At 37.9% G+C, this 26,228-nt stretch overlaps 1 protein-coding gene across 17 annotated transcripts in view; it reads right to left on the bottom strand.

Moving 5' to 3' along the window:
* The window catches only part of LOC137093882 (KICSTOR complex protein SZT2-like), a 114,721-nt gene that overhangs the window by 76,211 nt on the left and 12,282 nt on the right, over positions 1 to 26,228 (bottom strand). For 13 of the 17 annotated variants that reach the window (XM_067458859.1, XM_067458864.1, XM_067458870.1 and 10 more), the window contains exons 13-38: positions 26,101 to 26,228; positions 25,915 to 26,029; positions 25,595 to 25,800; positions 22,432 to 22,668; positions 22,239 to 22,317; positions 22,058 to 22,146; positions 20,864 to 21,032; positions 19,584 to 19,698; positions 19,376 to 19,501; positions 19,049 to 19,249; positions 17,476 to 17,573; positions 16,828 to 16,966; positions 15,197 to 15,472; positions 14,766 to 14,973; positions 12,213 to 12,260; positions 9,760 to 9,887; positions 7,527 to 7,791; positions 7,268 to 7,439; positions 7,093 to 7,185; positions 6,215 to 6,293; positions 4,971 to 5,273; positions 1,771 to 1,909; positions 1,578 to 1,694; positions 1,424 to 1,493; positions 698 to 883; positions 321 to 581 (exon numbers count right to left, since the gene is read on the bottom strand). The exon at positions 26,101 to 26,228 is cut by the window's right edge and continues 25 nt beyond it. In XM_067458859.1, coding sequence (XP_067314960.1) covers positions 321 to 581; positions 698 to 883; positions 1,424 to 1,493; positions 1,578 to 1,694; positions 1,771 to 1,909; positions 4,971 to 5,273; positions 6,215 to 6,293; positions 7,093 to 7,185; positions 7,268 to 7,439; positions 7,527 to 7,791; positions 9,760 to 9,887; positions 12,213 to 12,260; positions 14,766 to 14,973; positions 15,197 to 15,472; positions 16,828 to 16,966; positions 17,476 to 17,573; positions 19,049 to 19,249; positions 19,376 to 19,501; positions 19,584 to 19,698; positions 20,864 to 21,032; positions 22,058 to 22,146; positions 22,239 to 22,317; positions 22,432 to 22,668; positions 25,595 to 25,800; positions 25,915 to 26,029; positions 26,101 to 26,228 — 4,047 coding nt within the window. The remainder of the gene's footprint in view (positions 1 to 320; positions 582 to 697; positions 884 to 1,423; positions 1,494 to 1,577; positions 1,695 to 1,770; positions 1,910 to 4,970; positions 5,274 to 6,214; positions 6,294 to 7,092; positions 7,186 to 7,267; positions 7,440 to 7,526; positions 7,792 to 9,759; positions 9,888 to 12,212; positions 12,261 to 14,765; positions 14,974 to 15,196; positions 15,473 to 16,827; positions 16,967 to 17,475; positions 17,574 to 19,048; positions 19,250 to 19,375; positions 19,502 to 19,583; positions 19,699 to 20,863; positions 21,033 to 22,057; positions 22,147 to 22,238; positions 22,318 to 22,431; positions 22,669 to 25,594; positions 25,801 to 25,914; positions 26,030 to 26,100) is intronic. The other 4 variants (XM_067458868.1, XM_067458874.1, XM_067458875.1 and 1 more) reach the window with 2 other exon arrangements.

The raw sequence follows: 26,228 nt of genomic DNA, 5'->3' as shown, positions 1-26,228 counted from the left end.
GTTTTGCTGTCACTTTGTTTAGAATTATTTTCATTTGCAAAATAGGCAAAACATACAATATTGACAATAGTGTGTCTAAAATGTATGTTAATTAATATTACCGTCACAAAAAAACAGGGCTGTTGCTCGTGTTTATTTTTATGCATATCACAAAAATAAAAATCTATGATTTTAGTTGCATTCTAATTTATTTTGGTGACATTTTTCTCCCCATTATTTACACATTTTCTTATTTGAGTTACTCTTAAAGTGATAACTTTGCCAATAAACAAATGGAATGCTTTTCTTTAGGTATGGTTAAAATATTTTTTTATAATAACCTCAGCATCCAGCTCCTTTTTCTTTGGCTCCCCTTCTTTGTCTGGACCTTGTCCTGATGTTTTGGCACCATCCTCCGCCTCAGGACACTGGCTGGTTTGCTTAGATGTTGTTTCTGTGCCTGTTGTGTACTGAGCAGTGATGTTAGACAGCTGTCTTGCAGCCTGGAGCCTGTGAGACTGCTGCCGACTCAGTGAGACATAGTGGAAGTTGTATTTCTCCGCATTTAGCAGGTATCCAGGAAACGATAACCTTCTGAACTCCTGCAGCGAGGAAGCAGGGATGTGTTATTAAACAGCAGGGCAGAACATAATCTCGTTCTTGACCTTTCCTGGGAAGTCTTATCACCAATAATAGAGGTCATCGCATGAGTTCAAACCTCTTGAAACTTTTCCAGCGACTGATCGGGACCAAATACGAACTGCAGGGGAACGACCTCGCAGTGGCACTGTGGGCGGCCGCTGGAACGACACACATGCTCGGAAACTTTCTGCAGGGTGGAGGAATTGATAACAGAAGAGTGCCGTAGAGCAGAGATGATCTCATCCTCCAAGAGCCAACGGATCTGAATGATACAGGGTTAATATTATTAACTAACTCAGTACTACAATAACCAAAACTAAAACTTAAGAAATGAAGAGCTCTTTTGCATTCTATTTTTGCCAGTAGACTCTCCTCTGTTCAGCATTCGTTAAAACAGGTGATTCCCCCGAGTTTGGAGATTTAGCAGCTCCAAGTCAACCTGTCTCACTCGTTGTGATAACTAACCTCTGCCACTTCCAAGACAGACACGTGGCAAAGTAGCCGGAGCAACTTTTCTGTATTTACTAATATGAAGAGACACCCACGCAATTGCCTGTGAAAACCATCCCGACAGGTCTAAAATATAAACACTTATAAAAATAGGCTTAGCATATTATGTAAGGGTAAAACACAAAGAAGGATTTATAATGTACTGACTCGTTATGTAAATGTTGTTCATCTTGAAAAAATGACATGGTGGTAGTGTAAATGTTTAAATGAAAACTATTAATGGGTTCAATTATGAAAATATTTTTTGTAATCATATTATTTTTCTTTTTAATTTAAATCTTTGTATTCTCACCTCATCCATGGTGGCTAAAACAGCCATTTTGTGTGGAATAGGAAGTTTAGACAGGGGATCTCCAGACATACTGCAGAAGATGATGACAAGATAAAGAGTTAATGCCGAAAGATGTTTGGCAACAGATGATGTCTGGTGACCTCTGAATGCTGACCTTTCCACACCAACCCCGCGCAGGCCGTCCAGGTGTCCCATGAGCTCTTCGTCAGAGCGATAAGAAGAGGGCTGTCCGGGGGAGCGGTTGAGAGACACACTGCTCTCAGACGGGTACCTACACACACAGAAAACAATCATGATTGCTCTAGCTGAATCCACACATAAGTCTAGGACAGTTCACAATCACTGACCGGTTGTGACGGAAGTCAGGGGCCATGACCTCGATCTCCAGGGGTAACGTGAGCACAAAGATATCAAGAGTGACAGACAACTCGTTCAGATCCACCGACTGAAGATTCTCAGCGTTCTCAAGGCAGGTAATGACTTCACCTGCAAACCATAGTTTTATAATCACTTATTAAAAAAACATGAACCAGATTAATACTATTCAAACTACTCAAAATACTGTATATGGTTTACACCTCTTCTTCACACCAAGGAATTTCCATGATATTTATTTATTTATATTATCATATTTGTATCACTATATTTATATACTATTATAGTATTTATTCATATTTTATATTTGCTTTTATATTTTAGTAATTTTGTTATGTGCTTTTGTCATTTGTATTTCTTTTTAGCATTTTTTTTATTATTATTAAAGGGGGGGTGAAACACTCAGTTTCAGTCAATCTCATGTCAATCTTGAGTACCTATAAAGTAGTATTGCATCCTTCATATCTCCGAAAAGTCTTTAGTTTTATCATATTTATAAAAGAAATATAGGCTGTACCGAGTCTTTCCGGAAAAAAACGAGCGCCTGGAGGCGTATCGTGTGGGCGGAGCTAAAGAATCACAAGCGCGCAAAGCGGTGACGTCCTCAAGCGTGGAGAAACCCATCTATCTCAGCTAATACAGATAATGATCCACAATCAAATCTGAGGGAGAAATAAATTGAACAGGAGAAACGGCAACAGCAGGACGTCCGTCTCTGTGGTATGTAAGTTACTGTATTTAATGGCCTCTCCACATTTCTGTGTGTTTACTCGCAGTGTATGAGGACATGATTCGGTTTATGGACTATTGTATGCGACTAGACCTTAGAAGTAGCAAGCAAAACGGTTTTGCACGTCAGAATACTGTAACGTTATACAGAGAACAACAATGGAGTAACCGTTAGCGCATTTGAATGACGAAGCACGCGATCGTGTCGTTTACTGATGTTTACTCATGCGACGGTAGCCGATAGCAGAGACATTTGAAGCAGTTTAAGTTAACTCACCGTCGAAGCTTTATCGCTGGGACCGCTCCGTCAGAAACACACTTCTTTGGTATGATTTGGTAAAGTCCTGTGACAGCAGTGGCGTGTAAATCCATTTTGAGACGCAACTGAAACGATGTTGTCAAGCTTCCCGTCATTTCTGCGTTCAAATCGGTTCAAATGGAGCGCTGCCTTCCCGGAATGCTGTGCTGAAGCGTTGAAGTCGCTTGATGTCACCCATAGGAATAAAGTGGAGCGCGGCGCCGTTCACGGACGACTGGATCTGCAGCTGAGACACTGTTTACAGCGTGCTCTAGTCACGCGCGCGCGCACCCTACCGGGAGAAGAGCCCGTACGGCCCATACAAGGACCTTCCGCTCTTATTAACGTCAAATAGACCCATACTCGAAAAAAACTCGCCGAAACTTGTGAGAAACCGGAAGGAGTATTTTTGACACAGAAATACTCCATCAAACGTCCAACATTAGTTTTTGAAACTTTGTCTATGTTTAGTATGGGATTCCAAGTCTTTAACAGTGTTAAAAGCTCAGTATGCATGAAACAGCATTTCACCCCCCCTTTAAGTTTCAGTACTTCATCTTAAAATTATTTTATTTCAATTAGTTGCTAAGGTGGCATTTCTATTTTGTTTAAACATCTAATCTAATATGTATGTTTTATTTAAACTTAATTTCAATTAAAAACATTTTTTAAATAGTTTTAGTTAACAATAACTCTTGTTCACTGGATGAGGATTTTGTTATGACATATTTTCATAATCATTTAAATCTATTAATTCCAAGGACTGGTACCTAAAGTAAGTTTTATAAGTTTTATCTACAATAAACAATTTCATGAATTTTTCTGGTCACACCATAAGCTCATTAACATTAGACCGTCCATATTTACATATCATATAAATTCACACTTAATAATAATAATTTGTTACATTTATAAAGTGCTTTTCAAGGCACTCAAAGCGCTTTACATTGAAGGGTCTCATCAAACCAACATCAATGTGCAGCATCCACCTGATGATGTGACGGCAGCCATATTGCGCCAGAACGCTCACCACACACCAGCTGATTGGTGGAGAGGAGTGATTTCAGTATAATATTCATTTAGCAACTTTGTGATGGCAACTCACTATTAACATGATTTTTAATTTGCAGAAGAGAGCCAATCATAAAGCCCATTTACATTTGCAACCTTAATCATTTTCATTTACATACAGAAAATGCTTGTAAAATTACTCTATTGTAAGTTGTTTAAGATTAAAGTGTCAAAATACTGTAATAAGTATTTGTCAACCTTTGTAGGACTTTAGTTAAAAGAAATGGCCATGAAAACTAAAATTATGATTTGAATAGGGCTGCAATATTTTGGGGAAAAAAATATTTTTTATTTTTTAATAAGAATTGTGATTTTTCTGGTTAAAGTTGTGATTTAAAATGCGATATAATAAATAATATAATAATAATAATAATAGTAGAAGAAGTAATAGTATCATTAATCTGGTGGTTTTGTAGGCAGGTTAAAACTAGATTTAAAAAAACAAAATTACTATGTATGGTTTGTGCAGCGTGATAATTAAGCGCTTCTTAAAACATTAGCTGATATCTTTGAAACCGCTAGTCCGATCGAGACAAAACCAGCATCAGAAAATCGGAAACATAGGTCGATAGCTATATGTTAAAGCTATATGTTAAAGCCCAAATCTCAAAATCTTTTCATAGTAAGGGGTAGTAGAATCGAATCAAAGTCATGTCAGTCATTTTTTGTGTTTTTTCACATAAATGTCTATAACTCCAAAACGAAATGAGATATTTTCACCAAAATTGACACGCACATCTATGGGCTCATTCCAAGGACACACCAAAAAATTGGTATGATTGTGCCTCTTGGTGGCGCTATATTAAACAAAACATGTAACTGACTCTATACAACTCTATGTATTAACGTGGGGTTTCCAAATTTTTGCTTAAAATGTCTTTACTCCTTTTTGCAGGTGGTCTGCTGCTAGCTTCCTTGTTTGCTTTTGTTGCGCTTGGCTCCGGTAATGGCTGCTTGCAGCTATATTTATTATTATTATTATTACAATTATTATATTATGAGTTGCTACAGTAAGAAAGTAGAAAACATTTTTAATCAATGGCAGAAAGCTCAGCAGTGTGTTGAGTGTTTTACCTAAACAGGTCGGCAGTGTTTGCGTGGGAATGGAGCCATGGCAGCTCTTCATGTTGACGGAGCAGGTGAGGTGCACAAACAGAGGAGGCATCTCCGGCTGCGGACCCTCCACCTCCAGCAGAGAGTCTCCGTCCAGAATACTGAAGGAATCCTCGTCCTGGTTGACTGTGTTGGAGTCAGATGGGGACATGCCTTCACCTCCTTCCTGTTCTCCAGCCTCCACTTTACCATTCCCGCAATCCTGGTACTCCACCTCCAGATCCGTGTCACTCTCTGTGACAATACAGCAGCCGGACACATTCTCTGTGCATATTCAAAGAATTAATACAATCTTTTAATATACTTCTAGTTGACAAACAAGTGCAAAAGACTCCACATATAACATGAATTCAAAATGGACTAAAATTAAATGAAATTAAATATTTTAGTTTTGTTGAGAACAATTGATCAATCAACGCACTCTCCCAGCTAAGGAGGTGTTAAGACCAAAACATCTATCTCCCAAAAAAACAAAAAATGGTCTGCACTCTAAAAAAATGTCCTTTATAGGATGCTTAATAAATCACAACAGGAGATAAAATAGCACAAACATTTGAAATAGCAGTCTACTTCAATGTATTATTAAATATTAACCAATAAAATCAGCGAAATTTTCACAAACCAATTAACTCTTTTCCTGCCACTGATGGCTTTCTGTGTTTTCACTGTTATACAAAGGGAAGCTATTACGCAACTTCTGAAAGAGTAAATAATCTCCTGATCAAAACACAGAAACAAGCAATAAAAGCATTGCCTATGCACGCTGTAGACTTTGAACAAAAACATGATTTTCTCAGCTTTTTGTTCAAAATGTAGTTTTTTTATTGAACTTTTATTGAACCCACATTCAAGTGTTGATCAAATATAATACATGAAGCTAGAATAAACGTTTTGGGGTTTTTTTGGTTTAAAAGCAGTGGCTCTGTTCACTCTTTTGATATATTTAATGTTCAAAATTTCATACAACAACATGTTCTGGGGGCCATGAGGAAAGAGTTAGAATTCCCATTCATCTCACTAGGTTGTTAAATACATTTTTAAAACAGACGGTTTTCAGACATTCATTTCTTTATGCATAATAAATATTTAGTGAGGGACATATTACTAAGTGAACCTTTATATATGTTACAATGGCATTATTATTTCTGATTAAAAACTCAGCACTCAGATAATGAACATTCAGTGTCTCAGAAATAATGTCTAACCGTCTTCTGTAGCCAGTTCAGCTTCAGACACCTCGTACTCTTCACTGGGTCTCCGCTCTCCTTCCCTGTCTGAGTCCTCCTGGAGATGATGAAAGAGAGGAAAGGTAAACAGTTACTAAGTACTTCAGGTTTACCAGGTCTCAAAGTTGAGCACTTATTTGACAGTCAAATTTTGATTATGTAAGACTATCCCAGTGTTTTCTACATAGCTGTGATTTTCTCTTAATAATAATTTTTAGTTTTTTTTTTACTACATATTGTCATATAAACATCTAGTAATGTGATCAGCTGAGGACAAAAAGAAAAATACAAATGTAATATTACTGTACAATTAATTCAATAAATAATAATAATTATTATTAAAAACCACATTAAAAATGAAAAATCTATAAAAAAAAATGTATTACTAATGCAATAATAATACTGTACTGTAAAATAAAAGCAAATATTTGACAATAATAATAATAATATTTTACAAAACGAAATAGCACAATTACAATACTTATATATATGGCTGCCTTAATTAGTTTGCTTTTAAACTTTAAACTACGTAAATTGACGTGTTTTCAAATTCATGTTATAAGCGACCCACACTCACAGTGCTTGAGGAGATGAAATAAATACGGGAAAGAAAAATTAAAACACATTCCAAAGTAAGCACTCTGATGGATAGAGCTGATTAAAGTCAATAACTCATGAATTAATCATTCATTAAAGACATTCATAAATCAGACTACACTGTGCGCTTATTTTTGCAACACAATAGAAATACATAGAAAGGCATGTCTTTTGTACATCTTTTTGTCTCATCAAAAAATTAATATGCATTTTCAACATTGATGAAAAGAACAGAATATAAAAATATTTCCATAACGCACCTCTTTTTTGGAAGATGGAAGGCAGTAAAAGAAATAATGTGGGTTGGATGGTACAGTTTTGAAATACTGAGCACCAATTTCCATGAACTTATCCTGCAAAAATGAATAGCAATTCTTAATACAATTTTAAAAATGTAATTTCAACATCCCTCGCGACACTTGTTGTCTGCCGTACCTGTATGATTTTGTGTAAATCAGGATACACTTCACATTTCTGCTGAGACTGGAGAAGAGACAGAGGAAATTCTGGGATTTTTGGAGATCTGGGTTCATCTAGGTCAAGTGGGGAGGATGGGACAGAGAGTTTTCCTCTGGAATCAGCTTCACTCACATCCTCCAGTTCAATACTTTAAGAAAACATAAACAATGTATGAATACAATGAAAGCAAAGCATTAACAACAAGTCCCACAATGCTTTTCTCTGTGATCAGTACCTGGATGAAGATACCAGTGTGGCTCTGTCAGCTCCATCATCTTCTCCCTCACCAATGATAAAGGTGGTGGGACCGTTACTGGACTTGCTTCCGTTGACACAGCCGTGCAACTCGTGACGTTCACGGAAGACACGTACGTGTCCGCACAGGGTCTGCAGGAAGGAAGTGATGTCGATCTCCTGCAGCGACTCCTCGCAGTAGTCCATGGCCGTCAGTACGTCCTGCGAGCTCACGTTGTACGACTGCTGCAGACTGCGATAAACACCTGTCAATCAACACAGGCACAAGGCAGACGAAACTAATTTTACTATCATTAAGATTTTTTTTAATTGTAACATTTTTATGAAAATTGTACATTTTAAAATAAAAACACATTTTTAGGTACATATTGATAAAAAAAATTTAAACTATTGCAGACAATTTTTAGACTATTAAATAACAATATTTAGTATATATATATATATATATATATATATATATATATATATTAGATATTTTTGCTGGAAAAACAGCCCTGACCTAGCCTGGATGCCAGCCGAACTTAGCCCCGCCCACAAAATTTTTAGGTCGGGCGGTTCGGTCTAGCCTCGATCCATAGAGGAGTAATTATCCTCGAGCAGAAACTGTTCGGTCCAATGAAATCATCAGGGCGGGCTTTAGACAATGACAGACAGATGATAAACAGTAACGTAATCATGCACGTCATCAAAGGGGTTTGGATTATATTTGTTCGAATCCTAAATGGAGAGCTTGTTTGTATATTCATTCACCTTGGGGGGTGTTATTTTGTCAAGGTTGCCTGCTAAAATTCACACTCATGCGTCTATATATCACATAATAGTCGCTTCAACCCGCGAACATAGAAAACAGCCCATGGAAAAAAAACACGGACTTGGCAACACAGTGCAGTTGAGCTCTGTTGACATTTGACAATGCATCGCTCCCTTGCTCTGATTGGTTGTCGGTCTATCCAATTGAGGTCTTTCCTGGTTTGGTTGAAACACGCCCCATAATCACAGCCCAATGGAGCAGTTTCAGAGTCATATTCTGACTAGAATTGAGATTGACCACGTCAGGCTAGCCCTGACCCATCAAGGCACAGCATTTACAAGACCCCTAAGGTGTGTTGTGGTATCGGGCACTATGATGTTAGCAGCAGATCCTTTAAATCCTGTAAATTGTGAGGTGGGGCCTCCATGGATTGAACTTGTTGGTTCGGCATATCCCACAGATGCTCGATTGGATTGAGATCTGGGGAATTTGGAGGCCAAGTCAAAACCTCAAACTCATTATTGTGCTCCCCAAACCATTCCTGAACTATTTTTGCTTTGTGGCAGGAGCATTATCCTGCTGGAAGAGGCCACAGTCACCAGGGAATACAGTTTCCATGAAAGGGTGTACATGGTCTGCAACAATGCTTAGGTAGGTGGTACGTGTCAAAGGAACATCCACATTGATGGCAGGACCCACGCAGAACGTTACCCAAAAACATCACACTGCCTCCGACAGCTTGCCGTCATCCCATTGAACATCCTTGTGCAGTGTGCACCCGGTGCGATGCACACGCATCCAGCCATCCACGGGATGCAAAAGACCATTGCTCCGTGGTCCAGTTCTGATGCTCACGCGCCCCTTTGTTGGCGCTTTCTGCAGTGACACGGGTCAGCATGGGCACCCTGACTGGTCTGTGCCTGTAGCCTTCACTCCCTCTGTATATCAATGAGCCTTGGCCTCCCGTGACACTGTCGCCGGTTCACCACTGTTCCTGCCTTGGAGCAATTTTGATAGACACTGACCAGTGCAAACTGGGAACACCCTACAAGAGCTGCAGTTTTGGACATGCTCTGAACTTGCCCATTTTTCCTGCTTAACTTTGAGGACAAAATATTCACATGCTGCCTAATATATCTCACCCACTGAGAGAAGGTGGGTGAAGTGGGTGAAGAGATAATCAGTGTTTTTCAAAAATATTTTTTTTTAACTCAAGGCAGTAATGAAAATAATGCTACAATGCAATAAATAATCTTAGCATAATCTTTATGCTAAATATAAGTTTCTATTTTTTATTCCTTATTTATTTTATCTATATGTATAAAAAAATGGTGAGAACATGATAATATTTCTCCTACTTTTTATTATTGAGCACCCTCAATGAGCTTGCTGGATGTGCACATGTGTTTAATTTGTTTAATAATTCTAATTACACGTAAATATGCACATGTTTGTGTGAGACCTTTGACATAGCTCTGGTAGTAGTGTTCCTGTAGAAGGCTGCAGTAATTGGCCAGTTCCTTGTGTTTGTGAGGGTGCGTCAAGAGCTCACTCCAGGAGGAGGCGCTGCTGCGTTCCTGAGAGATTGACCTGCCAAGAGACACACAAACACACACACACAAACACACACCAGATAACAAAATCCCACAATCTGCCACACATTTCCTACAACACTACACCAGACATCAGCCTTAAATAGCAGAGACAAGCAGCAGGAATAGTCAGTTCAGATATTTACCCATATGTTTAATTTCATATCTCTTTCTGTCACTTATTTGAACTTTTGACATTTCAGCTGATGCATTAAAATATATATAGAGTTCAATTGTAGTCCTACAAAGACATACAAGAGCTGTTTATTATCGTAGTAACATTCAGACCTACATTACACGACAGGTACATAATCTGCAATTCTGAAAAAAATGTACACACCATTTCGAAAAAGCAATAGCGTAAGAAAACGGAGACGATGTGCATCAATCATCTCTATCCGGAATGAATCCAGATTATTATTCCATGCAGAGAGAAAGTGATTATAGACCCTATTAAACACAACAAACATGTTTAATTAATTTTAAATGGATGATTGCTGATGGTGTTCATTTTAAATATCAAGGGCCAAAACATCCATATTCCTGAGTGCAAAACGTTTATTAAGCAGCACTCCAGAGCATTTATTATTTATTATAGGACATTACATTTATCTACACTGTCCAAAGGATCATCCCATGTAAATACTAGTTGTGTTTGCGTTTGAAGAGGACAGGAAAATATCAAACCAGTCATATAGCAACTGGATCAAACCAGCTTTATGAGCATGCAAAAGATTTACAGCCATGAAGCAACAATATCCAAGCATATACGGCATAGGTTTTACCATTTTTTATGTTCAAAAAAGCAGGAAAAGCGAGATGGAAAACAATCAAGAGGTTGAGGACACCAACATAAAAAGAACCCTAAAAAGTGTGTTGTTCAAAGAAGCCCTGAGTATTCAGACACTGCCCTCCAAGACAGATGTATTTCAGTTGAACATATCAGATTAACAAAGACTTGATGTCCCATTTTTTAAAGGAAATTATTATTTGTTGTCACAAAATAATTTCCTTTAAAAAAGGGAACATCAATTATGTTATATTCCATTCATTTCACCTTATTTTTGAATGTCTTAGGATGTCCTAAATATCTACATGCAGGGAACTACCATCCAAAATTCAGTGATGTACACTATCAGTCAAACATTTGGACACATCTAATCAATTTTCACAATTTCAAAGCAATGAAAACACTTTCACTTTTGATCAATTTAAAGGAACACTCCACTTTTTTTGAAAAAAGGCTCATTTCCCAAGTCCCTTAGAGTTAAACAGTTGAGTTTTACTGTTTTTGAATCCATTCAGCGGATCTCTGTATCTGGCAGTAGCACTTTTAGCATAGCTTAGCATACATCATTGAATCGGATTAGACCATTAGCATCGCACTCAAAAATGACCAAAGACATTTTTTTTCAAAGATAATATTTTTCCTATTTAAAACTTGACTATTCTGTAGTTACATTGTGTACTAAGACCAATGGAAAATTAAAAGTTTAGATTTTTATACCGCTATAGATAGGAACTTTTTTTCTCATTCCTGCGTAGGAACTTTGCGGCCGTCAAGGGTGCAGCGGCGCGATGATATTACAAAGCGCGGGAAAATAGGCAAACTTCTGTCAACATAACCAGCGTGATGATCTGCTTGGACAGAGAGTGTGCCTTGTAACCATGGAGACATTTGTAAGAGACAATTCAGAAGATATTTACGAACTGTATCTATTTGAACCGGAATAACAGTTACACTGAAGATGAGCATTTGAAATGTGAAGAGTCAAGTTTTGAATACGAAAAACATTGAAAATCTTTGGTCATTTTTTCTGAGCACTGATGCTAATGGTCTAATATGATTCAATTAAGTATGCTAAGCTATGCTAAAAGTGCTACTGCCAGATACAGAGATCGGCTGAATGGATTCAAAAACAGTAAAACTCAACTGTTAAACTCTAAGGGACTTGGAAAATGAGCCTATTTTCAAAAAAAGTGGAGTTCCTTTAATGCATCCTTGCTGAATAAAAGTATTAATTTCTTTCGATAAAAACAACAACAAAAAAATACTGAGCCGAGTGAGACCAAATTTTTGAATAGTAGTGGATATACAGAGATAAATGTTTGTTTTCCTTCTGTTATTTTAAGACCTCATACCCATACCTAAGTCTTCTGAAGCCTAATATACCCCCAGCCACCTTCCTAGAGTAGCAAAACCCTCCAGAGAAAGAAAGAAGGACCATCCTTAGTGTAACAAGGCCAAGACGGCCCCCTCGTAACCCTCCCACCCCGTCCCCGCTATAGGGCGGCAGCAGCAGGAAGCAGTAAGCAGGGCTACCTGTATTTGGTCTGCTGACTGAACTCCAAGGTGTCTGTCTCTTGAGCTCTTCTCATCCAAAGAGAAACCAGACAGTAAAACATTAGGATAACCACATGATGCCCTCTGCAATGATCATCAAACACAACAGCTCTGTTCCAAAACATAGCGAGCTGCCTATCTATGCAACATTTTAAGACATCATAAAGGCCCAAATATACTTCCAAGTAAAATCGAAGAACAAACTTGTGTGACAATTTTGAACAAAATCAGGTCAAAACTAAGCTAATTTGGAGATATTTTCTGGAGTTCGAAACAGCTTGCCAAAGCTAACATCCCAGAAAAGTTCACTCTAGCATGTAAACATCTTTGCTCTACCATTGGTCTATGGTGATGATGTAATAGGTAGATGTTGCTCTGAGGCTCAGCCTTCTTCAAGGTTGAAATCTTCTCTGGTTAATGTTTTTACAGAAGAACCAAACTGGACCTCTGCTTTATAGCAGAAATTGAAGTTGTAATTCTAATCGAAAGCAAATCTTAACTGCATAAATTATAAATTAAATACGGATTAATTTCAGTCAGATTATAGTTATTCATTCAAGAGCAGTGAGTGATTTTCTCTTTTTTTCTTTGATTATTCTTAAACGACAGACAGACAGCAGTGGCTTTATTAGGTTGCAGTAACTTTAATACCTGCCGCACATGATGCGGAAGATAACACGCATCCGATTTTTATTCTTTAGGTACTCTTTATGACAGTGCTTGCGAGGATACTCGACAAAACAGGAATTTTGGCATAATTCGGTTTTCTCAAGTGCTGTCTTAAGCAGCTTTCTGTGCGCACAAGTGTGTGTCTGTCACACTGGAGATTCACAGATGTGCACCAGTACAGCACTGCCTTCTTTTTTGTGTCTTATTGCACTTGAATGGTTTAAAAGCATTTGCATGATCTAGGGGTGACCCCGAATAGTCGAAGATTCGATGCATTGATATCAAATGCAGCTCATTTGTCAGTCAATTAAAAATTGAGCTCGCGTGTATATAATGTGCGCGTCAGGTGTTGGTGTGAGATCCTGAGGCGCGGGGCTAAGCTTCGCGTCCTTTACCCCCTTTAGGCACATCGTCTTACGAACATGCTTGTAAACGCACTCAAAGTGTTCTTTTCCTCTCTAGGCAGGTATTTTTTTAGGTTTATTTATCAAAATGTTCTTTTATATATTTGTGTGATGTTTTGTATTTCGATTGCGGCTTTAACATGTTATGAGAAAACGGTTTATGAATGTTTATCCACCACATTACTTTTAGGCTATTTAAACCTAAATAAGAAAGCCATTGTCAGTTCGTCTGTCAGTTGGCAGGCAGTTTTGGTCGCTTTATTAAAAGTTGTTGCTGTGTGCAGTGTGTAAAGGAAAATAAAAATTGTTTTACGCTCCTGCTGACAAGTGTCCTGCCCCTCCCAACCCATTCACACACACATAGATAATTCGACTATCGGTCGACCATAGAGAGATTCGACAATTCTGATTCGAATGTCTAAATCCTTAGTCGAGGACAGCCCTAGCATGATCATATAAATGTAATGCTAGCTAAAGGATGATGGGGAAAAAAACGGATGCTGTGTTAATTGCATTAAATATTTTTAAAGCGTTAGACAGCACAAAAATAAACTTGACGACTTAACTGGAGTGTAGTGAATTGCAGCACTTATGCAAACATATCCACATCACTATAATCAGATGCTTTCTTAACGGCTGTTTATCATGCTGTCATTTTTGTTGTGTGTTTATTTTGTCGTTGTGAGTATATCAGTGCCTCAAGGATGTGATTGATGCTTTTATGCAGAGCATGCAGTGTGTTTAGCTAATGAAAGGCATTTAAAGGGTTAGTTCACCCAAAAATGAAACTTCTGTCAATAATTACTTACCCTAATGTCGTTCAACACCCGCCAACAAAGATTTGAACGGTTATGAATCAGCGTATTAATTAATGATTCAGATCGCCAATTTCACGTGATTTCAGCCGTTTGACACGCGATCTGAATAATGAATCAATTTGCTGATTCATAACCATCCGAATCTTGGTTTGAGGTTTGAAAACAAACATGGAAGAGAAGACAATGCTGAATAAAGTCGTATTTTTTGTTATTTTTGGACCAAAATGTATTTTCATGCTTCAAGAGATTCTAATGAACTAACTGATGTCACATATGGACTACTTTGATGATGTTTTTATTACCTTTCTGGAAAGGGACAGTATACCGTGCATACATTCAATGGAGAAAGAAAAAGCTCTCAGACTAAATATAAAATATCTTAATCTGTGTTCTGAAGATAAACAGGGGTCTTATGAGTGTCGAACGGCATTAGGATAAGTAATTATTGACAGAAGTTTAATTTTGGGGTGAACTAACCCTTTAAGTTCGGTCACTTTTGAGGTCCTATTTCAGATGCTGCCTTAGAAGGTAGCTGCCTAGGTAAGCAGTAGGCCACTCTAGAGGGTTTGGAACAGAGCTGATGACCAGAGACCTTCAAGCTAGGCACAGTAGCTTTGGATTGTGGATGTGTGTCTCAGTACCTGAAGAAGATGTCTCTGGGCTTCCGTCCTGACCGTGGATGGACCAGCTGTTCTTTGAGGGAGTCCAGCGAGCAGTTGTAGATGTAGATGGGGCAGCGGGGTCGAGCGGCGTCAGTGCTGCTCTGCTGAGACACTTGTCTGCTGAAAGTGATGTGACAGTCTCGCTTTTGGGGCTCCATAAACTGCACGCCGTCCTTCTCTTCTGAAGCTAAAAGTTATGAGGCAGAATAATGGACATAAACATCTTTCCCAGCCATGGTCATTTTTAGTTTTTCCTATTTTATTTTATTTTTCAGTTAACATTTAAGAAACGGGAAGAAAAATGTTTTATATATATATATATATATATATATATATATATATATATATATATATATATATGTCATTTCTGCAACTCTTGTCTCAAACCCTGTCAGGAAACAATGCCATACCTGCATTTCTTGTGTCTATGTTGGATTGCTCTTTAGATGTCTCTAACACTCCTTCCGTTTCAAATGTGGACACTTCTCTGGATGCCGGCAGGCCCCTATCTTCTCCATTTTGACCAGTTCCAAAATCAGCAGTAACCTGTGGACCATTGGCAAAACTGCTGATGGGGTCTGTCTGTGATTGGCCGTTGCCATGACTGCAGGTCCCCTCCTCTTCCAGGAGGCTGCTGTTGATTGGAGGTTCAGTTTCCAGCCCAGAAGACATCAAAAGTTGAACATCTGCACAGTCAAAATAAAGCTTATAAAGCATCCATGGCCATAGGTCGCAGGTTTGCGGCAGGAAATGACTAAAATGTCCTTGAGTAAGGCACCTAAGCCCGAATCGCTTCCCGGGCAAGCACCACAGCAAAATAGTTGCTCTGGCTGTGTATGTGTGCACAGTGTGGTGTGTGTGTCTCCACTAATCACTACTTCTAATGTGTGTGCACTAACTTGGATGGGTTAAATGCAGAGGACAAATTCCAAGTATGGGGAAAAAACTGCCCTATAGATAGTTTTAATATTATCTCATAATTTGGCAGCAGGTTAGGCTGCTGTCATTTTAAGACCTGACCTAATTGCCTATACATATACGCACGCACGTGCGCACACACACACACACACACACACACTTATATTTGAGTCCCTCAGTTGTCCTCAGTGTGAAAAGATGGATCTCAAAATCAGGAGAGGGTTCAAATATGCAAAAGATGCTGAAAACATGAAAGATTTGCAGGACCTGGAGGATTTTTCTGAAGAACATTGGACAGTTTAACTGCTCAGGACAAACAAGGGACTCATGAAGAGCCATCACAAAACACAAAAACAGCTGTGGGTCATCCAAGGAACAACATACACTACTGAGAATCAATGGTTCATAAACTTTTGCAGGGAGTCATTTTAATAAAATCAGCAATTCTTTCTTGTGGACTATAAGTAAACATTTTTTTAAATAAAATATCCTATTCAGGAAATAAAAATTAACATGCATTTTGTATGGTCTCTCTTATTTAGTTAAAATTATTCACATTTCAGATTCTGCAAGTGGTTTTTCGGACATCTGTATATATAATATAAACTATATTTATATTATAAACTATATAACTATATTTATTTATGGGAGTGACAACAACATGCCGTTCCTATTTAAATGCAAAAAAATGAAATACAATGCAATAATAGCGGAATGGTCATACGAATACAGCAATAAAAACGTATTATTGATTATGAATGTTTTCATTTATAATTATTATATATTAAGAAAAAAATTAATATAATAAGTATTAACAACAATAAGTCATATTCAATTTATTTTTATCTGCATGAATTCACATTTATTTTCATTGTTTTATTTTCTCTAACATTGGCATTTATAAATATTAAATGTATAAATGCCAATGTTAGATCAATGCCCCCCTTCTTGATTTCAGATCAATGCCCCCCACTTATTGATTTCAGATCAATGCCCCCCCCCCCCCCCCCTGATTTCAGCTAACTGAGCTAAGTATGTGGCAAAATAGAAAGCATTAATCTTATGTGTGCAAACATAAAGGAGTACAGAGTTCTAATTGGTGTGGCATTGACAGATGACGCACCTGTAAATGTAGCTGGCAGGAAAGTGAGCAGGATCTGCTGATGGCTGATGTATTTGGCATAACATTTCCAGTGAGGAGATAAGCCGTCTTGCTCCAGGCCAGCTGGCTCATCATCCACAAGATCTGCATTGCTGAAACTCTGCCAGGAGCAAAGAAACACACACTGTATCAACTCCTCCAACAACAGAGAGATAAGTCCACAACTATCCAAAGGTTTAGGGTCAGTAAGACTTTTTTTTTAAATAAATTATTACTTTTATTCAGCAAAAATGCATTAAATGAATCAAAAGTGACAGCAAAAGCATTTATAATGTTACAAAAGACATTTAAAATAAATGCTGATCTTTTGAACTTCCTATTTATCAAAGACTCCTGGAAGAAATGTATCACGGTTTCCGCAAAAACATCAATGAAACATTACAAAATAATCTTACTGACCTCAAACTTTTGAAAGGTGGTTTACAAGTTACACTTACATAACACAAGTAATCTAACCAAAATGCTGAAGGGAGAAGGGGTCAAACTGTTGTGCACTTGACTGTTGTAGCTTTAATTACGTGGTAGAACGCTGAACATAAGTGTGGACCCTGGGTATGAGTGTGGATGGGCATCTGAACTTTAGTGGAGATCTAATATGAGATGGCGTACCTGTAGTGTGCTGGAGGAGCCCGTCACCTCTTTACTGCTTCCTATAGTGTGGAAAGAAAGAACAGTGTCCTGCCTCTCCGGAGGCTTCAAGCTCTCCTCTGAACACACACATACACACAGATAATAACATAATGGGTATAATAATCTCTTATGTAAAAACTAATTGCTAATGAATCATTTAAAGCTTCATTTGGGATATCTGGCATCCATTAGCTTTAAATCTTTCAATTATGCTTTTTTTAATCATTATTTTGTTTCTCCTTTACTGATCACGATGCTATTCAATTTATCGAACACTTCAGCAAGAGGAAATTAAAACAACAAAACATCTGTAGTTGTTCTGCATTTCCAGAAATTAAATAATGTTCTGGGTTTAATATAACTTAAATTCTATTTACAAACTATGACAAACTAATGGTGCTTTCATGCCTGAGCATTTGTTTTAGAACCTGGTGCGTTTTCTCCCTTGGTTCGGTTTGTTTAGGCATAAGTGAACGCGGCAATCACGCTCAGAACCGCACCAAAACAATCGCTCTGAGACCGCCAAAACAAAGTGGTTTTAGCCCAATTGCAAACAAACTCTGGGACAGGTCGCTCGAGGCGTGAAAGCAATCCGGACCAACGGAACAACGCACCAAATTGTATTATTATTCAAAACGGGAAATGTGCTATATTAACAGCAGTGTCTGGTCCTGTGAGTCAGCACATCACAGTTAAAAACCAAAAGAGCTCCTCTTCACTATAAAATGTTGTGGAATTGCGTTGTGTAAATGTAGTATATAATTTAACAGCGGGAATGATGGCTACATTCCTATTGTGTTAGCATGCGTCTTAACATTTACAAATAAAGCCACAATAAGCTCATAAAGCGAACTTGTCAATCATCTTGATGGATGACGCAGAGGATACTCAGACCAATTAGAGAACACTTGTATTAATGTAACCGACTACCACAGTAATCCTAACCACGTCCCTTTGGAGGCTCCACAGAATGCATTAATCATTTTACGTTCCTTTTTTCTGAATTGTGATATAGGCTTTGGGCACATCCCTATACCATTCAAAAGTTTGGGGTTGTTTTTTTGTTGTTTCTTTTTTATGTTTTTTGAAAGAAGTCTCTTATGCTCACTAAATATCCAATGTTAGGTCATATTAGCTCAGGTCCATTATCTAATATCACCAGATATAACTTTTGATTTCAATTATGAATTAATACATTTTATGATTAACATTAACTAAGATTAATAAATGCTGTAGATGGATTTTTCATTATTAGTTCATGCTAAGTAATGTAGTTAGCTCGTGTTAACAAATGAACCTTATTGTAAAGTGTTGCCAAAAAATCTTACCCCACACTTTTGAGTGGTAGTGTAATGTGTATTTGCCTGCATGAATGTCATGGAAATTTCAGTTTAAAAAAAAAAAAATATATATATATATATATATATATATATATATATATATATATATATATATATATATATATACACACACACACACACACACAATCAAAATATAAATACAATATAATACAAAAAAATAATATATAAACAATATATACAAATCGAATCACCTTTAATGACAGGTAGTGAGAATGGAGCCACATGACCATCTCTTTCCCGCTCCAGGATGTGATGCATGAACGCCACATGATCCTTGTCAGTCAATGGGATCTCTCGATCACTGAGCTCGTTCTGCAGAGAGCCGTGGAAGAGGCCGAGGAGGAGGTCATTGGGCAGAGAGGAGGCGCTATGGGATACATCTACCTGCCCCTCTGTAGTAGTGGTTAAAGGTCAACAGAAAGAGTGAATTGAGGCCCTGAATTGATGGTTGAATAAAGGAATATGAATGTAAGAAAGGACAGGATGAGGATCAAGATAGATGAACAATCTAGTCGTACCTCGGCTAAAGGTGTAGAAGAAGAGCTCTATCTGCTGGCACTTGGGCAAGAGTTTCATCAGGTCAAATTGGAAAGGCACAGTGTAAATGCAGTCATCAGCGGCGGCGGCAGTGGCGGGAACCTCTCCTACAAAGAGTTACCACATCACATTGTGCATGCAAACTGATTGTGATTGTGTGCAGGACAGACGATGGTGGAGGATTTTTACCTGGAGCATCTTTGACACCGTTGAGAGGGCACACCTGCTCTTTATTCTGACACAGCTGAATGAGGTATTCAAAAGTGATCATTGTGGTCATGCAAGACAGATCACGTGGAAAAATCTGAAATGGAGAAACAAAAAGAAAAACAAATTGCTAGTTTAGTTTAGTTTAACTTGATGTACTAAAATAACTTAAAATAAAGTTTTTAAAAAATCATAAAAACTATATAGACATTTTAAAATAATACAGTTTTTAAAAAATGAAAACAAAATATGAAAACTTACATGCTGTCTCATGTAAAGCTAATATCATTATTGATCACTGTCAAGTCCCAGAATTTTGAAAAATAGGTGCAATTACTAGCAATTACTAGGCATTTATTAAAGATTCTTGATAAATCTTTTTTTTTCTTCAAACAGAGATCATGATTCTCCCACGTTTAACTAAATAACAATACAATTTCTGACAAAAATATTATACAAATATCTGACAAAATATCAATTGCTGCAGTATATTTAAATTATATATTATATATATATATTATATAAAAAAAACTGGTTTGAGTGAATTATTCAATGACTTACTCAAAGACTTCACTTGTTTCACTACTGGATGAATCAGCATTTTTCAATGCAAATCTCCTGAATGAACATCCAACGCGGAACTCGGGTGCGCACCCGCGAACCGTACCGAGTCCGCTTAGAAAGGTGGTCTGGGGTTCGGTTCATGTGAACTCCGGTACGGTTCGCTGCTGATGCGAACGCTATCGTACTAAATTGCGGAAATGAACCGCTATTAATGACGTATGATTTGATAAAAATGTGTTTTGTGTGTTTCAATCATTTACCTGACAAGCGACACTGACATACTGCAAACAGACAGCTGTAGATCTCATCTCTGCTCATCTTCAGCGTTCTTTAGAGCATTTGCAGTACATTCACGGCGGATAGATGCTACAACTGCCATTATGTACTAAAGGTTTGTTAACAAAACTAACGGTTAACAAAAATATAAAAGTGATGGGAGCAACGCTATGCACTTTGCCGGCCTTCACGCTCGCTGTCGTTACTAAGCAACAGGGTAAACAGCTGCTGCTTTGATGATGCAAACAAACCCCGGTTCGGACCCAACTAATATAATATGAACCCAGTCCAGCGGGGGCAATCGAACTTGGGTTCGGTCCAGGCTATCGAACCAAGTGTGAAAGCACCCTTAGTTTATTTTTCAATAACATTACACATGTAAGTGGAAGTGAGGATGTGCTGCTGCGCTGCTTGTTACTAACGGCCTGAGGGATCTCCTGGTATGAGAGGTTGTGAAAGTGCCGCTGCTGGTCCAGTGAGCTGTAGACGGCTCCACTCTGAGGCTCCACCCAACACTCCGTCACCAAACTCAGCTCTGTGTCCACATCTATGGCCTCCACTTCAGTGTCATTGTCATCATCTGTAGAGAAACTATGGCCATGATGGCAAAAACTGTTAAACCAAATACCACTACATGTCTATTCTACAACAAACTTGTACTTGTAATTGATGCACTTAGTATTTGGTTAGTAGTGTAAAGTGGGCACCAAAAACATAAAAAGGATTTAAAAGTGCACAGGGTAATTGGTTTCTGTCATGTTCTGTGCGCTGAGCCTTACAAACATCTATTCTAGACCATTAAAGCAGGGAACATTCAGCCGAAGCCATTTAACCCTATAAATGCCTACTGTATCATACTGGATATTCACATTTATATGGTTTCTAAATTAGTAACATGATCAAACGTTGCTGAAAATCTTGTTGTACACAATCTACTACATGCCTTCTGTCATCTTATTGATAGTTCTGATTGTCATCTTTGATGATGTTTATAAAGTAAACATAAAATAACTTAAATATTGTCAGTAATATTTCATTTACTGGACTAAAGCAACTCAAGTTTAATTAATTATCCATACATCATTTTTTTAGAAAAATCATGTTAAAAAATGTATCAATTATGACACATAACAGGCTTTTAAGGAACATTTATTTGTTTATTTATTTGTTTTTCGCTGCATGATCTGACATATTAGACATATTATTGGGAAATCTAAATCTAGAGTGATATTTAAATGCATTTTATGCAAGTAATTAACATTACAAGCAATCAGAAATTAATCTTTCGTCCATATAAATATCAGCAACTCACCAAACACATATTTTGCTCATTTTCATCCTCTAAATAAAACTGACTTTTTTTTACTCCAAGTATGAGCTTCATTTTATCATTATATCATTATTTAAGCCATAAAAGCCTGATGTATCAAATATGATACTCTACACACACAAAATCGTATTTGTTAAGTTGTGTAATCATCCTGTAACGTGTAAAGTAGAACATTTTGTGTAAAAAAAAAATTGTGTTTCAAAAAATTATATTTGACTGACTATGGTTTCATATTTCAGTCTTTACAGGGTTAAGGATTTAGCAGTGAAGTTCTGGTTTTCGTTACCTGTCCTTGGTAGAAGTGGAATGAGGGGGAAATAGGATGTACTGGACTATGCAGGTGTGTTTTTCTCCGTCCAAATCAGCTGGAAGACTCTGCATACACAGTTATGGCTAAAAGTTAGATATGCATCACTAACAAAATACCAAAATTGGGATATACTAGCAGAGTGGGTTTATTCATTGACCTGCATTGGCAGCTCTGTCACCATGTTGACGATACCCTCCCCGCTGGTAGCAAAATGGAAGCCTTCAGACAGACGAATACTGTACCAACAGCATTGAGTGTGAATTAGTCATTTTGTAGACGCTATTATACAAAGATTTTTATTACAGGTGATTTCTGTTCTTCAGAATTTCCCAAAGATGTTTCAGACTCACTCAGAGAGCATGGAGAGGATATGAGCGACTGCATGCAGCGATACAGCTGTTCCTGGCCCGTTCTGCACGGCCCAAACCCAGCGCTGGTGCAGGAAGTAGCGGGAGAGTGATGCCACGGTGGAGGATGCTGTCCTGCTGGCAGCCATGCTGAGAGGTGCGCCCATGATGGGCGGTTGGGCAAATGACTCCATGTTTAGGATAAAAGGAGTGCGGAAATCTGACGGAAGTTTCTCGTACCTGTAGCAGGATGGCAGTTGAGGTCAGAACAGATTTGGGTCCTAATTCAAGTTAATGTTGTAACAGTTAACTAAAATGTATTCAAAATTATTTTGGTTAACTGAAATAAAGTTAAAATAAAATATAACAATTTGAGGAAAGTTGCCTTGGCAACTAAATGAAACAAATCAAGCATATGTTTAAAGCTACACTGTGTGATATTTTCCCCCATCTAGCGGTGAAAAGATATATGACCATCCAGTGAATAACAGTTTCTGTTCCTCTCAATTTCGATTTCGTTTCAACTCCTACGGTGGCCGATTTAGTCACGGCTTCCAGTTCGACCTCTTCGGTGAGTGTTGCTTCAAGTGATGAGGTTACTTTTGAAAACTATTATAATTTGGACTTATTTAATTTGCCAAATGATCTATGATCAAATTAATCTATGTAAAATGAATAATAGTTTTACGTTTTCATTATTTTTTTTTACCATTTCATTGCTAACATCAGCTATCAGGTTCCCAGACGAATGCAAGCTAATCTTAGTAAAGTAACTTTTATCAGTGCTATCGTTATTCTGTATATTGTACGACATCACTAGCGTAAGGCAAACATATTATGATGCAATTAAAATATTAATCTCATGTTATCCGTCATAGAACACGGATTTATGTTATAAGGTAAACAATACTTTTTCATCATTGACGCGAGGAAAACTATTCTAGACGTCGTTCTAGTGTTATGCACAGCACACCATGATATAATTAGCCAAGCAACAATAAAACTTCCAATATACACAAATAGGCTAAATTAATATTACCTATCGAGAAGAACTCAGGCAACGTCGGCGTTCTTTTTAAAATCGTTGCTCCTCATGAGCTCTTTCCATCTTGGAAAGGCCACTCCAATATTTACTTTTGTCTTGTTGATTTACCTGTCGCGTTGCTGTCTTAATTCTCTTTTCCGCTTCCTTGGCGACTCTGATACATATCCCGCAATGTTACTTGGTCACCGACCCGGGTCGAATTCGGTAATCAATTCCGGGACGTGGTTGCTTTCACACAGAAGGCGACCCAGCAATGTTCCGGGAATATTGCGGGTCCGACGTGCAGTGTGAAAGGGGCTTAAGAGTGATCCTCCATCATCATATAGCAGCCTCAAGCAATCCTCCTCTTCACATTCGAGATTCGACACAGTGCCATCGAGTGTAAAAACGCGAAAAGCGAAGCTTGAATTTACGAGTATGTCCCTCTTTGGCAAATGTACTTTCAAGATGGAGGAGCAACATGGCGACCGCCATCCAAACCCTCACCCGTATGTATTTTCAATGGTATATTATAAAATTACGAGACTACATTATTACTTGAAATAAGTAAATATACATTAATGAGCACATATATTTTTGAAAAAACTAAGTGATTTTAGCTAAGAATAAACTAAAAAAGTTACACAGTGTAGCTTTAAGTACTAAAATAACTTAAAGGTGCACTATACAACTTTTCTGTCCACTAGAGGGCGCCTATTCAAAGCAAAGCTGTAGTTTGATGACGCCAAGTTTGAGCTCAGAATCATGGGACATGTGTTCTTCATCTCACAGCCAGCGGAAAATAGGACTCAGAAATCATGAAATCATAAAATCATGCAGAAATCATGTTCATGGATGCGGTTATTACTGTATGAAGAAAAGCAGGACCGAGTGTTGAGGAGCTGAGCAAGGCAGCTGGAGCGATTGTTAAAGCAATGAACAACACACGCCTCACGAGCAGCGGGACTTTTATTATGACGGACGGGACATAGTCGCCAGGTGCTGGTGCTATTTCCTTCTGGTCATGAGTATGAGGTAATGCAGCTCTGTTTATCATATTAGATACATTTAAGTGTGTTTAAAATTATGTTATGACGTTATGACGTTACTCTGTGCGTTCGCTCCCCGGCTGCTGTGACACTTGTTCACACTGCTAAGAGTAAAGTGCTTCTGCAAAATAAAACAGGCAATTGACAGACGACTTGCTCAGACGTCCCGGCTCCTTGGTTAAAATAGCAATTTTCTCACAATTTACAAATAGTTGGAAACATTTGGGATATTGTAAGAACTCAACTGAACAAAATATATAACACTGGCCTGGTGGTTTTTGGATATTTTACTGCAAAAATACTACCGGTACATAGTGCACCTTTAAACTAAAAATAAAATACTTAAATTACAGCTAAATTAAAATATAAAAAAACTAATAAAAACGGCAAAACCATATAACAAAATGACTAAAACAAACTGCCATTAAAATTACATTTTAACTCAACGCACGCACTGTCTGAAGCGGTATTCTGTGCACGAGTCCTGTGTGTGTCACACAGACAGCAGTACAGATTTAAGCCTTTATTTTTGCATCTAATCTCTTGATCTCTTGAATCTCTTGATTGCTTGAATGAATGATAGCGTGATCCTATACTGTAGCGCAGACAAAGGATGACAGAAAAACTGATGCTGTGTTAATAGTGTTAAATATTTTTAAACTTTTACAAATATTTTAAAAGTCTATATAACAGAAGTATTTCTCAAACAGTTAAATCTATTATTATTACTTCTATAATGTGACATTTTGACATAAAATAGAATATTCCAATGAAAAAAGCATCAATCTTTGGCATTTAATTCAGTTTATCAATCAGTAATTAATAATGAAAACTGTCATTAAAAGAGTTAAACTTAAAAAAAAAAAAAAAAGTAAATTGTAAAAAATAAAAGGGCTTGGTGTCAGCCAAAAACAAAAGCCATTTAAGAGAATTTCTATTTTCCTTTGGATTAGTCCAAAGGATCACACACCAATGAAATGTCCACAATAAGACGTGTATTAAGAAAATATGGTTGATTTTGACTTCAAGTTGACTGTAGCACTTCAGATAACAGTAATGAGATCCATTATAGTTTTATGTGTACGTCACTGACCTGATCAGTAGTTTTTCCAGAGGTTTGTTGAGAACCACCACACACGGCCGGTCAGACAGCGCCGGTTTGGGCACAGGAAGAGGCGGAGACTTAGACGGTGATGCGTTACCCAGAATCTTTCTTTTGGTCTTTGGCGTGGCCTCCTTATTCTGGACTCGATGAGGGAACCGCAGCCGCAAAATCTGCTCTCGAAGTTCATCCACAATCTACAAACAGGGTCAGTGCGAAAAACACTCATTATCTTATGTGGATCCTTGCTCATTTGATATCAGGTTTCCCATCAAATGAGCTGAACTCTAGTGTGAAAAACACTGCCTCACCTTGTTCCTCGCGTGTGCAAGAGTTCCTATTGGGAAGCCCAATCGCAGCACCATGCAGGGAGCTTTAGAGATCAGACGCACCAGATAGAAGGAGACAGGCGGCAACTCAGAGGCACTGTGGGAATAATGCTTGTTAAAACACTGCTAAACTACTCCATAAATATGGCAAATGAACTGTGCATGTACCTGTAAATAAGTTTTACGTATGAGTATCCCTCCACCAGGACGAAACTGCTCCAGTCCCTGAGCAGCGAGGTGAGCGCAGAGTGAGAGATCCGACACTGGACGGTACTGAATCGACCATTACTGCCAGC

The sequence above is a fragment of the Pseudorasbora parva genome, chromosome 12 (assembly GCF_024679245.1).
Source record: "Pseudorasbora parva isolate DD20220531a chromosome 12, ASM2467924v1, whole genome shotgun sequence".
NCBI lineage: Eukaryota > Metazoa > Chordata > Actinopteri > Cypriniformes > Gobionidae > Pseudorasbora > Pseudorasbora parva.
This window is presented reverse-complemented; position numbering and strand designations above follow the sequence as displayed.